The following is a 14,558-nucleotide window of genomic DNA, read 5'->3' as shown; positions in this document are numbered from 1 at the left end:
TCAGCATAATCAATCTTTTTAATACATTAAATTCTTTTGTTTCACTTATTTTAATAGACTTCTGTTCAGTCGTTTTTGAGAAAATTAATTATATTGGCATAAGTCATTATATTACCCTATCCCTGCTGGGGTACTTGAAAACCAGGATATGCTGGNGTAAGATAATTGTAACTATGGATATTTTACCCTGGTAAAATAATTGTAACTATGGATATTTTACCCCGGTAAAATAATTGTTTGAACTTTTGATATTTTACCTTCTGCATAATAGGTAGAAGCATATACACAAAAAATGCAAAGCTGATGATCTCAAATATAACCCAGAGAAGATGACCTATCCAGTGAACACCCTCCTTGGCGAAATAGAGCAATTATTAATTTTTTGGATATTTTTTATATCTTATTTAATGTTTATTATTTCATCAATTCATTTTTGTTTACCCAGAAAAACAAATTGCATCAAATTCTATAAATATCTAATCTAATCCCTATATATTTATCTTTAATGTTGTACACAATTGAAATCTCAAACTTTGACTATAAAATATTTAGCGTTAGAAACTTAGAATTCTACAGTTTAAATTATCAAAAGTCTGCCTTCATTACCACGCATTTATTTTTTTTAGTCATTTCAATCTTTTTTTGTTTTTAACTGAACGTTCATTCAATGAAATTCTTTGTTCAGTAAGATCGTTTGTTTAGCAAAATCGTTCATTTCGTAAAAGGGTTCGTTTAAAAAATTATATAAAAAAAGGTTTGTTTAGTCGTTTTAGCCTATTAAACATCGCTGTTTTATGTTAAAAAATTGCTTCTATAAGGCAATCCTATAAATGGGGGGNAAGTAGGCCTAAGATTAAAAAATGTGCTCAGTCTATTTTCAAAAGATTTTAAAAGAAATTTAAAATATAATTTTACTTTAATGTTTTGGAAAACAGAATATAATAAACAGAATAACAGAATTTAGCACTTTTTAAAGAAATGACAAAAAAGGGCATTTTAGAACAAAATCTTTCAACGACGATCCCCCAATTTATACGTGTCCAAATTTGTCACTTTTCAGTACAATAAACGACGTTTAAAGGGGTAAAAAGCGATTGATATCTTCGAAAATGGGACTGATCACATTTTCGAATTTAAGTCCTAATTTTGAAGGTTAAAACGGCATTTTAGAGAAAAATGTTTAACGACAATTGTACTTTTCTAGATGCAGTTTTTAACACAATACAATTATGTTTATTAGGCTAAAAAGCTTAAACACACTTTTTTCAGAGACAATTTGCTTTTTATTTCTCGAAACGATCCATTTAGTTTGTTCGCCGTTTGTTACTTTTTCTGAAGGACATATTCGTTAATTCTGAAATGTTTGTTTAATATTCACAATTCTGCATACTTGTCCAGATAAACATATTTACTTAGTCTCATAGAATTCTTCGCTAATGGAATACAATTAGTCAAAAATTGTATAGGGTGGGTCAAAAAGTTTTGCGACTTTGGCGACATTTTTCTTTACAGACCACAAATCTACAAATAATTTTTCTTTCTTTTCTTAAAAACTCAAAATGGATTTGTCTAACGCAAATCGTCAAAATTTGTTTTAATAATTTTATGGTCTGGAATAATTTACCCCTATTCCTGCTGGGGGGGGGGTCAATTTGACCCCCCCTGTAGTTTTTTTACATAACTCAAAAAGTATTGGTCTGAGGCTATTGAAGTTTTCTGAATTTTTCTACATACCCAAAGCCCTCCCTTAAGGCCTAAAACCGGGCTTTAATACTAACTGCCTGAGTCCTCAGGCACACTGTCTGAATGACTGCTTTTTCTTGTAACAAACTAAATCTTTGTTTTTGTTTTCAAGTACCCCAGCAGGGATAGGGTTAACGATCAAAGTATTTTTGTTGAACTTAAAGATTTAACATTTTTACATTTAGAGTGTTCCGTCAAACATTAGATTTAATAGACGAATTAAAGACAAAGTACTTTTCAAGTTTAATGAGCCACACTGTACGAATAATGTTTAAAGCGGAAATACGTGCACGGACTCTGTAAAGGGATATAATTAGTTTGTTTATCATTATTTGTCAAACTATTAAATATTTCGATGCATATGAATTAATTTAACATTTCTAAGTAGTTTTATGCAAACAAATGTATTTTATGGGTATATTCTTAACATAGGTGTACTGGTGTCTTGGCATTTTTGGGACCTAGTGCACGCGACCTTCCATCCCTCGCCTAGTACGCTCCTTGAATTTATGTGTGCACTGTATACTATACGTTCGTTGCTATAATGTAAAATAACATTAATCAACGTAACTTTTGAGAAAGCTGATAACGTTAAAAATATGTTATTTAACGTCAATTTACGTTATTTAACGTTAAATGACGTAACATAATAACGTTATGTAACATAAAAGTGGGTTCGTTTTTAAATTCCTGGAACGTAAAATAGTGACGTTAATTAACGTTAATGAGTCCTAAAAGGAACGGTATCTAACGCTTTGACAACGTTATTTGTCTTGTTGGGTGTGCAATTATGAATTCTGGGATGTATAGTTATCATGCTTAGTGGGACACCTTGTTCATTTATCATGTTTTCCAGAACACCCTGTATAGATAGGCTAAGTGAGAAACCATGTTCATTTCTCATGTTTTGCAGGACACCCTGTTTAGATATTAGACTTAGTCGTACACTATGTTTTTTTTATTATGTATTATGGGACATGTCTTATTCATTCATTTTTTATTGGAACACCCTTGTTATTAATTATGTTTATTGGGACACCCACATACGTAATAAAATTACCTCTGTAATGAACCTGGTCCCTGCTATGGTACTGTTATCCATGTAATCCTTAAACTTAAAAAAAAAAAATTTTATTTGAATCAAATTTTTTCTCTCTGTTTGTTTAAATCGTATTCAAAAATCTGAATTACTTTAATGCCGGTTAATATTTTTCTAGATTGTGACTGCTACTAATCTTAATTCTATCTGTTGCGGCTGTAGGGAGAAATTGTTAAAAACGACTCATACGAAAGAACTCCAAACAAATCATTCAGATATTACAACAACCTGTAATTTAATCGATTTTTTCGACTTATTTGTATATATGATATTTCATGATATTTTTTATTTTTTATGATCTTACTCTTGAAAACGTTCATTCCTGTTTCGAGGATTTTTGATAATGAGGACAACATTTTCATATTTTCCAGGAATGTTCGAAAATCCAGCGGCAGCTATGAAAACAAGTTTTAATCAAAATATTATAGTTTTTAGTATCTGAATGATTTGTTTGGAATTCAATTGATTTTTTACGATCCCAGTCGAATCTTGCAACTTTCTAAATTTGTATGGAGGCTTCGTACTTTGAAATGAGTCGTTTTTTTTAGCAATTTTCTCCTTGTAGACCAAACAGATAGAAGTAAAATTAGTAGCGATCATTATCGTATATTTTTTGACATGAGCCTATACCCCCTTTTATTTTTTGCGAACACTCCCTTTAAGAAAATCACTCGAAGGCATGATAAACATTTTAATGAATTTTTTTTAACTTTAAAAGTCTGGAACCTGGAACCATCCAAATGGTCACTGTAAAATTTAGCTTACTTCTGCATATGCTACAGTTTCCTTTCCGGATTTGCTATGCACATTTTGCCGAGAACCACTCCTGGGCACATACCAGGGTAGAGCATCAGGCATTTTCCTTTTATTTATCATATGAGGTCTGCGGTTGGAATTAAGTAATACCCACTTCTGGTGAGGTCTGGTCAGGTTTGGTCAGGTCTGGTCAGGTCTGGTCAGGTCTGGTCAGGTCTGGTCAGGTCTGGTCAGGTCTGGTCAGGTCTGGTCAGGTCTGGTCAGGTCTGGTCAGGTCTGGTCAGGTCTGGTGCTTTAACAAGAGCTTTATTTAAGAATATTTAACTTTAAATTTCAGAAATTTAAATGTTAATGCAACAATTGGAGAAAAAAAATTTAGGAAAGGTTTATTTGTGTGCATTTTTAACTACTATGTGGTAGTATTGGGTAATGTTACCTTGGAAAAAATGGAATGAACAAAAGTTTAAATTATACTCTCAAAACAATATGGTATGAGGTTAGTGGGATTTTAGAAAAAAAAGATTTTTAAACCTTTTTTTTCAGAAATAAGTGGTACTGCATGGGATAGTGAAATTTTGAAAAAATGAAAATTAATGAAGATTTATTAATTTTTTTCAAAACTATACACCTTGTATAAAAAACTGCTTTTTTACACGATTAGGAAAAAACATGACCCTTTGGTTTAAAAGGTATTTTATCCGGTCAGGTCAGAGCTGAAAACTTTAGAATAGTGGATATCGAGATTGATACTTGATCCTCTCTTTTTCTTAATATCGAGACTAACGTAATCTTGTACTTGTATCCTGAAAAGCGTATAAAATTCTACCAATCAGAGTCGCGTATACGAAGCCGATAAATTTGAAATTTTGCTCGCCATTTAAGATAGAAATGGGAGGAACTCTCTAATTTAGAAAAACCGGTTTTTGATTTTTTCTCTAATATATCCAAGAAAGAACGGTTTAGGAAAAAAATCAAAGTGTGTCCATTGGATACCCAGATTAATTAATCGAGTTTAAGGATATCTCATTCTAAAGTTTTCAGCTCTGGTCATGTTAGGTTACATCTGGACTTTGTATTTTATCCGGTCAGAGCTGAAAACTTTAGAATGGGATATCCTTAATCCTGATCGGATTATTAATCTGGTGATTAAAAATGAGAGGAGAACAAGCAATATTTAATCTGGAGATTAAGAAATAGAGTGGATTAAGCATTAATCCCGATATCCACCATTCTAAAGTTTTCAGCTCAGATCTGGTTATGTTAGGTTATACTTTGAATTTTATCCGGTCAGATCTGGTTATGTTCGGTTATATCTGGACTTTGTATTTTATCCGGTCAGATCAGGTTATGTTAGGTTATATCTGGACTTTGTATTTTATCCGGTCAGATCAGGTTATGTTAGGTTATATCTGGACTTTGTATTTTATCCGGTCAGATCAGGTTATGTTAGGTTATATCTGGACTTTGTGTATAAATAATCTATGAATTCATGTTCTCTGTTATGTGCTTATGTTACGACTGAATCCGTGGTCTCCATATCATGATTTCATAAATATTTAATTTGGGCTTTAAGTATACATTGCCCCCAAATTTAACATACATACTCAACTAAATGTCTATCACCATTACATTACCAACCAAATCAACCATTAATAGTATGTAATTTACTTTTTCTACGAACATTCTTTATTCTTTTATGACACTATTATAAAAATCATTCTTTAAAGTATAATAGAATTCAAGCACACAAATACTATATTTATATGAATACAGGGTTATCAACAAATAATTAAGCTATATAACGACGCCCAATCGAATACTTAAAATAACCAGAGGCCGAATTTAAAGAATTTGAGCTACGGCTTAAATTTAAACTGTGGCTCAAATATTGTTGGTTCCACTTAAAATTGAATTCAGTTTTTCAAGATTTAAGCTGGCGCCTAATTGAAACCCTTTTTTTTGGTGATTTAAGAGGCGGCTTAAATTCATTTAATTCGGACACAGATCTTAAAGTTTTAATCGGCCAATCACAATTATCATCAATTTTGTCTTTGTTTATATAAAGCTCCGCTCATATATATTTAAGTATTTGTACGTATGTTTATTTATACTTTTGAAACGTATTCAAATGAGTCCATAAATTAAAATTTTGGTTTTGCAAATATTACACCGGAAATTATTTTAGCAACAGTAATTAAGCTAAAACCCAAGAGCAGCTCAGGAAAAGACAATATTTCTACTAAACTACTGAAGGACATTATTGATTGGATCCATTATCCTATAGCACATTTATTTAATCTTTCTTTTAAAACAGGATACATCCCTAGCGAGTATAAATGTGCAAAAATTATTCCCATCTTTAAAGCGGACGAAAAAGATAAGTTTAATAATTACAGACCTATAAGTATTCTTCCAGCTTTGAGTAAGCTACTTGAAAAAATTTAATATTTATCTTAAGAATTATGAGAGGTTTAAATGCGAAAAAACTAGCTGTATATCGTGTAAATAAATTTTATATAAAAAAAACTAAAATAACTGAAACTTTTTTAGCTTATTTCTGTTTCTGTAACTACCATCATTAACACCCTGTATTTTAATTTATCTCTACATAAAAATACCTCTGATCTCACCCTGCCACGTATCGTTAATTAACTTCAGGCCAACCACTCAAAACAACCAACCCTGGTTAGGCGGGTCCAAACTGCATAGTAAATTGTGATTGCTCATTTGTAATATCTCATGCTTTGTAGTTGAATAATATATATGAATGAATGAATAGAAAACGAAATAATTGATTCTAGCATTGATTTATTGACAAGTTTCTTTTGAGAAATACGTTCCTAACCATCTAATTAGATTACTGTATAATTTTTACTTTATTTTTCGTCATCGTTATTTAATAATTAAAAAAAAACTATTCTGAAAACGTATCCAACCCCAAAATAGGAGTTTTGAACGTCGAATTTGTGCTCAATTACTCAGGATTTACAGATCTTTAAAAAGTTTTATATGTCGCAAATGAATCCGAAAGCAGTTTTCCACAACACCGCATACTCAGTTCAACTACCTTACATAGCCGGTCACTCCCTTTAAACATTTCTTTTTCATGATATTTATGAGAGAAAAAATAATCATAAACGTAAACTTATAGAAAAGACAAGCATTATGTGCATTGCGAATGGGTTTGTAGTTAATAACAAAAAAGTTTATCAAAACTTAGAAGGGCTATAAACCACCTATTAATTTAACTAAGCATTACATGTCTGAATCACAACGGTACCATATAAACACGATAGATATTATTGATCTCTCTGTAATGATATCCATTTGCAACGTCCCCATCCTGTTTTCTGGTTTACAAAAGTACAATTCCTTTAAAAAATTAAGAATCGAAATGGAAAATAATAAATTTTAGAAAGAAAATCAATAGACAAAAGTGAATCGGACAAGAAGGTTCACCACACCCATTACAATTTGTTTATGCCATGAATGTGAAACCCTTAGAAATATAATAATCTAACCGATTTTGGGGTTCCCAAACTTTAATTATAATTTTGTTTAACTTTGCTCAAGATTTAGGAAAGAGTAAACATTGAATGTTTAATATTTTATATTCCATGAAAACTTCATATTATATGGACGGTGGTCGATAAAATTAACTTAAAGGGAATTTTTGTGAAACACGAATGCACAATAAACACGCATGTAGGCTAAACCAGAGTGCTAAGCCCACATAGCCCCCCCCCCCGTGTATAGGCCTCTGATTCAATTAAAAACGAAATTTTTAGCTGAGAGAATTGTAAAACTCGTTAGTTTGATCAATTTCATTTAATATTTAAAAAGAATAAAGTTTTTGCCACAAACTCACGATATCTTTGCAACCCGACATCGTAGACCTTTTATTTCAAACTGTAAAATATTCATGGTAGGTCAAGTATTGTGGTACTTTGAAACATCAAAGGTTTCCACCATCAGGTTGTACAAATTTGGGGATATGAAAACTCCAAATAATTTCATAAAATTCATAAAATATTTCTTATTTTTTTCTTATGCATTTTTAATAACTAATATAGTTTATTATACTGAAATCAAAATTTTACAATTGCTGCCATACGAATTCAGAAAGTTGCAACACATGTCTCTGCCGACTCTGCCACGTGTAATCATTGAAAGCATCGAGAGCAGAGACCACCTGGCGGCCGACTATTTCGGCGATTACATAACAAATAAAAATATTATGAAGTATTAACTATATACGAATGCGTCGAAAAATAATCGATCACTATAGGTTGTTATATTTGTATGATTTGTTTGGAATTTATTGATTTTGTTTTACGATGCGAGTCGAATATTGCAATTTTCTCAATTTTTATAGACGCTACGTTCTTAAGTACACGTCGTTTTTAACAATTTTCTCCTTATAGACGCAACAGATAAAGTAAGATTAGTTGCGATCAAAAGCGCTTATTTTTCGCGGTAAGCCAATACCCCTTTAATTTATCGGGAACTGTAAGTCTACATTATTTTAAACAAAAATTCAAATATTAAACCCACACAAATGATATTATTTATTATGATTATTGATTTCATTTTAGAACAGGTCACATTTGTGAAGCAAATACAAAGTTTGAGGGCAAAACACGTTTTGAAATAAGTATTTATAGAATTTAAATACTGCAACAATAAAAATGTAAATATTATATTCTTTTCTGATATTTCAAAATAAAACGACTTAAAATTTTAATATTTTACTAGCTGAAGTGCACGGCGTTGCCCTTGGTATAAAAATAACAATTTGTAACAAGAATATTTTGAATTTTTTTAAGCCTTTGTTACCCCCGGAATACTCCCATTGGGTTCCCTAAAAAAATCAACCCATTCGGTCCAGCCGTTTTGCCGGCAATAAGGAACATATATACAAATATCTTGTTTATTATAAAGAAAGATAGAAGATGATTGTTCTTACAATGAATTAATTTTTTATCATAAATGAAGGAAACTTTAAATTATTTATTCTACCCGTGTTAAAAAGTAATCAAGTGGACATAATTTTTAAATTAATTCACAAAATAAAATATTTTCAGTGATTCATGCTCTTCTGTAAATTATGAAAGTTCTGAATTATTGAATATTTCCAAATTATGGATAGTTTCCAAAGTTGGTTTATGATCCAAAACGCGTCCAAGATTCGAATTCGTGATATGTGCGCAAATGGAAAACCTTAATTATTTCGAAAATGGTATAGGTTTTTGTTAAAAATGAACGACCACTCACAATATAATTCTAGAAAAAAATAGAGTTACTTGTAGTTTTCGTCGTGCTTAAAAATATATTGTAATATTGTAAATAGTTTCTTTGATTGATATTTGCTCTCGGCACAGGGAGAGTTACTAAAACATTGATCATGATATTTGTGCCCAAACCTGACACTCAGTGTCAGATTTAGAACATAAGCACGGTTTGGAACTTTCTTCCCTGTAGAAATAAGAAAATAAAATTTTGTTTTATTAAATTAATAATATGTAATTCTTAAAAAATTGTATAGAATACAGTATATATATGTTATACAGAATATTGAATATATGCTAGTTAATAAATATTCAATTATTATTTAGTGCCAAATCATAAATGTAATCAAGGAAAAGTTATCTTTGCAAAATCACGGTAATTTTATATTTTGACGAATATTCTATCATTATATTTTGAATAAAAACTTGGGAAAATAATTAATCATTTCTTCTTTTTCAGCGCTTCGAACCTTTTTGTTAAATCGTCAAAGTCAATATCATCATCATCATCGTCGGGTTGGGGCGTGTTGCCGCCCAGGGGCGTGTCCGAGGGTACGGAGGGTAGGTCGGGGAACTCTAGGTCCGGACTGTAGGAACTAGGACCCTGGTTCAAGTTCTGCTTCTTGATTGGTTCTTCGGGGTAGTAGGGAGGGGGCCCACTTCCTCCACTAGAACACAGAGAAATAGATAGATAGATAGATAGTAGGGAGGGGGACCACTTCCTCCACTAGAACACAGAGAAGTAGATAGATAGATAGATAGATAGTAGGGAGGGGGGACCACTTCCTCCACTAGAACACAGAGAAGAAGAAAGATAGATAGATAGTAGGGAGGGGGACCACTTCCTCCACTAGAACACAGGGAAGTAGATAGATAGATAGATAGACTAGAACACAGGGAAGTAGATAGATAGATAGATAGCAGGGAGGGGGACAACTTCCTCCACTAGAACACAGAGAAGTAGATAGATAGATAGATAGTAGGGAGGGGGGCCACTTCCTCCACTATAACACAGAGAAGTAGATAGATAGATAGATCGTAGGGAGGGGGACCACTTCCTCCACTAGAACACAGATAGACAGATAGACAGATGTGTAGAATGTAGATGATAGATAGAAATAGGATAGATAAACAGATAGATAGCTAATATAATAATAACAAATTTCGACATTTAAAATAAAGATTTTCTTTCTTACAATAATGTTCAAGTCAGTTTTGTATAGAAACCACAATGAAAAATAATCAGTTTTATAAATAATAAAAAATGATATCTAATTCATTCACGACCAGACAAAACTTTTACTGATTCCGTTGTGAATCGGGCATTGTCATCTTTGCAGGGAGGGCATTTAAAATTACGCTTACAGTCCCTTTAATTAATATTAAGATCGTCTTTGTCTCCTGATTTATGGTCCCTTTACCTGATATTAAGGTCGTCTTTGCTCTCAACATTCTCATTAGGAGAGTCTGGTCTGCCAGGTGGGATATTGTAGTTGAAGGGAGGGGGAGGAGCAGCACCATTGGGGGGAGGAGGTATATTTCCAGCTGCTTCTCCAGGGAGACCTCCTGGACATCCTCCAGCTGCTCCAGGACATCCTCCGCCTCCAACTGCACGAAAATAAGATCACAAATATTTATCAAGTTTCTGGAGAAAAAGGGAATTGTTACGGAAAATAATGGATTAAACGTATAATAATCAGCAATTAGTGCAATCAGTGTTGTTAATCGTTTTCGATCATTTTCAGAAAAAAATCAATAAAACTTCCAAGTTTTAAAAACTGCAACATGTTTAAGTTTGCTTTTATTAATTTTAACCATATCTTTATCTGTATATTAAAACAAAACATTCATATATATGTTGCGTACGGCTGGAACGATTGGGCTGAATTTTTTTGTGGACACTCATGGGTAGCCAGGGGGGCTGTGATAGGCTAAAAAAATTCTTAATTTTTTTCAAAATATCTTCAGCTAGTCCTAAATTTAAAAAAAAAATGGAAAAACAAGGCAAAAATGACAAAAGCACGTTAGTTTTTGCATCGTTTTCGGATCGTTTTTGGAACATATATTCTGCCAGGGTCAAAATTGGACATAGTAAATGAAAGACAAATTTTTAGAATAAAAGATCAACAAAAAACATTTGCTCCTCTTACATTATCCTAAATTTTGCCCCTGGAAAATATTTCCTCTGATGGGTAATGAAATACTTACAGGCCTGTGTTGCTGAAGGATAGTTGAAGGGTGCTTGGGCTGGTGATGTGTAGGGAGGAGGATATCCAGGTTCAACAAACCCACCACCTCCACCACCACCACCTCCTGCAAATATATGATTTGTCAACTTTATTTTGAATATTCCTCCATTTAAAGGGACTGTACACGTAATTTTGAGTGACCTTCCATTTACAAAGTGGATAATAATTTACTTTAAATCTTTACCGCCAGAGCTAGAGCGCGTTCTGAACAGGAAAAAAAGTGTTGACCCCTGGCTTACCTGTATTTCCAGTATTGGTGTCAAGGTCGTTTTTTCCAGGCACCCCAGGCATCAGGTCAATCAAATTATCTATAATAATAATACAATAATGAGAACCCAGGGGTGGAGTTTATAACCCCCCCCCCCATCCTTAAACGGGAGGGGGGAAGAAATCAAAATTTGACCAAATAGGGAAGAGAAATAAAAAAAAAAGTTAAATGAAAGGAGAGGGGAAGAAGAAAAAATATTATCCCAGAAAAAGGAAGAAAATTTAATTCAGTTTGAATTTTCTTCCCCAAAACTAACCTTGAATGTAAAAAAAGGGAAAATAATCAAATTTTGTTTGATTTTCTTCCCCTAAAGTTTCTTTAATCTTCCCGGATAGCGTTAAAAGAGAAGGTAAAAGAGAAGGTAAAAGAGAAGGTAAAAGAGAAGGTAAAAGAGAAGGTAAAATCTAAAAATCTCTTCCCCAAAAGTTCAGAAAATCAGAAAAGGGAATAAATTTGCCTTTGAACTATTTTCTTTTTTTAAAGTGGCTTGAAATATACATTTTCTTTAAATGAATTATTTTTCTGTACAGAGGAGTTTTACTACAACACACGACAGTAATAATGGAAGAAAATTTGCCCAAACACTCCTGAAATCTGAAGATATTTGCGATTTTTAGCCAAATGGATTGACAGAGAGCCTGAATACCGGCCAATGTACAATAGGAAGCCTAAGTAAATTGCGCGTATTTGTACTAAAGGAAGTAACTGGCAATGTATGGTAGTTGAACTAAGAATGTAGTATTGTGAAGAAATTTTGTAGGAATCATTTGAGACGCTTTTACGCATATTTGTTCAGCAAGAGCACAAATTCAATCTTTAAAATCCTCATAGACTGTTCATTTTGGAAGGATGAGTTTGAGAATCGGTTAAAAAAAATTATTCAACAAAAAATGTAGTAAAAATTTTACAGTGAACTAACTAGTTGTTAAAGAAAAGGCTGAGAAAATAAAAATTAAATATTATCATCGAAAATAAGTAATCTTATTTAGTTATTAGAAACGTAATGTCTTATTATTCACAAAAATTTTCTGTAGATTTCCTGGAATTTTTAGTGAAAAGACGGCATTTGACGAATTTGAAGAAATCTGCGTACAAATTCGTTAACAATGAGAAATTCAATATAACATTGATTTATGGAGAAAAATTTCCGAAACATCTAATAAGTTTACTGAAGATTTTTTTACATTTGGTCGTCGTTATTTAATAAGTAAAAAAAAATTATCAAACTTAACCACCCAAATGGATGATTTTAAACGTCGACTTTGCGTTGAAACTCAGTGATTATACATCATTAAAACTTTTAAACTTCTCAAATGAATTATAAAATATTTCTCCTTACTACTTCATTCTCACTTCAACTACCAAACATTGCCGGTTACTCCCTTTAAGCGCAGTGTTCGAATGTTAAAACGGTCATTGGTCATTTATTGAGTGCAGGGGTTACAGCATAATATTATTTACTACTGACAGTGCAGAGGCTCACTGAAATACCTGCTGAGTATATTTCATCCTGATTCATTACTTGAGGGTCAGGTTCATATTCAACATTGTAATAACGGGCAATCTCTATCAGATACTTCTCCACAGTTATCTTAACAATAATAATAAATAACTTATATTTAACTAAAAAAACTTGGAAGTGACTTCTGACAATACCAAATCAAGAATTTTTGCGATACTTGATGTTAATTTTAAATGAAAAAAGACCAGAGCTTGATCTCGTAGATGTCCACTTTACGCTGAATTTTATTCCAATTTTAAACTGAACAATTGTAACTAATTACACTGCAGAAGGAATGCGGCAGTTTAGAATTGGCATGAAGAAATATTAATAAATAAAAGATCGAGATCAAATCTTGATATCAACATTACAAGATTTCCCACCTCCGGTTTTGTTTATCAATAAAGGTTGAATGGTTATTCATGAATTATAAAACTTAAGTCAGACTTAAAACTAACCTTGGGAGGCGCTTGGACACTTAACTTATGCATAAGTTTCGCAGACACAGTAGTTACGGCGTTTTCTCTGCAAGCCTAATAATAAAAATAGTTTTGGGGGATTTCTTAGTTTATATTGGACCCCCCCCCTCCACCCCCAGCTATTCATGTATCTTAAATCTGAACACCTTGAATAATATTATCACAACAGGTTGCTCAGTTTGAGAAGGTCGAGATTTTACTATATTTCTCTGTTTCAAATATAATTGTGAGTTATAAAATAATATTCAATAAATTTCGAAGAATAAATTGATTTAATTGATAATTGGATTGTGTAACATATTTATTATTGCGTTATTCATTTGTATTTTTATTTTATTCCCATAGAGAATAGAATATATATTAGAAGGGAATTTAAAGTGTAAAGCGGCCATTTTGTTGTACTGTTTCCATACTGCAGGTGTACTTCACATATTTATGCTATATAACCTTTTGGGCCCTGGAATATCATTTTAAAGAAAATCTAAAATTATTGTTAAAAGAAAACCAAATTATGAAATAGGCTGGTTTCATAATTGACCAATGATCATTTAACATAGACTATATGCCTTCCACTTTACAAACGATGATTTTCCGTTATAACTATAAATCAAATGATGTTTTTTATTCACCTAATTCATTATAAAGTTTATTTAACAGATTAAAGAATTCGAAATTGAAATGAATAGTCTAGGGAACATACTGTATTAATGTACTCTACTGCATATAATTTGTGAACATTTACATGATTTGTACACTTTTAACTCCCTTTCAGGCTGAAAGGGACTGAAAAAATTCATACCGAGATTCTTTAAATTCCCCTCTAATATATATTCTATTCTCTATGTTTATTCCACTCAAATCTATACTTTATGTACTTCACCTGTGCATATGGTTTCCCGTACTTTGCCGCGAACTGTTCAGCAACAATTTTCAACTCCTGTACATCACTCATCATCCTGTGTACATAATAATAATAAAAAATAAAAATAAAAGTAATAATAATAATAAGTTTATTTTTTCGGCATACATAGTCTACAATATTCTTACTGAAATTATTTTACATTTGTTGACACCAAGGGGCTCAGCGAGCAATAGCTGTAGTGCCAAGAGCCCCATCGTAACATAAATATAAAACATAAACAAACATAAAAATTACAATTTTGATTTCTATTGGG

The 14,558-nt window shown here is 32.0% G+C and overlaps 1 protein-coding gene and 1 long non-coding RNA gene across 3 annotated transcripts in view; both read right to left on the bottom strand.

Annotated features, from left to right (window-relative positions):
* Positions 1-249: 249 nt before the first annotated feature.
* LOC111702432 (uncharacterized) lies at positions 250-3,751 on the bottom strand. The gene is made up of 3 exons (XR_002765402.1): positions 3,608-3,751; positions 2,804-2,857; positions 250-353 (listed from the first exon to the last, which is right to left on the bottom strand). It is a non-coding gene; the product is annotated as an uncharacterized LOC111702432 (long non-coding RNA).
* Positions 3,752-9,280: 5,529 nt separating this feature from the next.
* Positions 9,281-14,558, bottom strand: part of LOC111702430 (IST1 homolog) — a 7,014-nt gene continuing 1,736 nt past the window's right edge. Inside the window, exons 5-11 of one of the 2 annotated variants that reach the window (XM_023474108.1) lie at positions 14,264-14,339; positions 13,363-13,437; positions 12,895-12,994; positions 11,375-11,443; positions 11,095-11,199; positions 10,308-10,494; positions 9,281-9,554 (exon numbers count right to left, since the gene is read on the bottom strand). In XM_023474108.1, the coding sequence (XP_023329876.1) occupies positions 9,329-9,554; positions 10,308-10,494; positions 11,095-11,199; positions 11,375-11,443; positions 12,895-12,994; positions 13,363-13,437; positions 14,264-14,339 (838 nt within the window). In that variant the 3' untranslated portion in view covers positions 9,281-9,328. Of the gene's footprint in view, positions 9,555-9,816; positions 9,950-10,307; positions 10,495-11,094; positions 11,200-11,374; positions 11,444-12,894; positions 12,995-13,362; positions 13,438-14,263; positions 14,340-14,558 lie in introns of those variants that run through there. The other variant, XM_023474109.1, reaches the window with a different exon arrangement.

Source organism: Eurytemora carolleeae, unplaced genomic scaffold, assembly GCF_000591075.1.
Source record: "Eurytemora carolleeae unplaced genomic scaffold, Eaff_2.0 scaffold429, whole genome shotgun sequence".
Lineage (NCBI taxonomy): Eukaryota > Metazoa > Arthropoda > Copepoda > Calanoida > Temoridae > Eurytemora > Eurytemora carolleeae.
The sequence above is the reverse complement of the archived record's forward strand: the minus strand, read 5'-3'. Positions and strand labels throughout refer to the sequence as shown.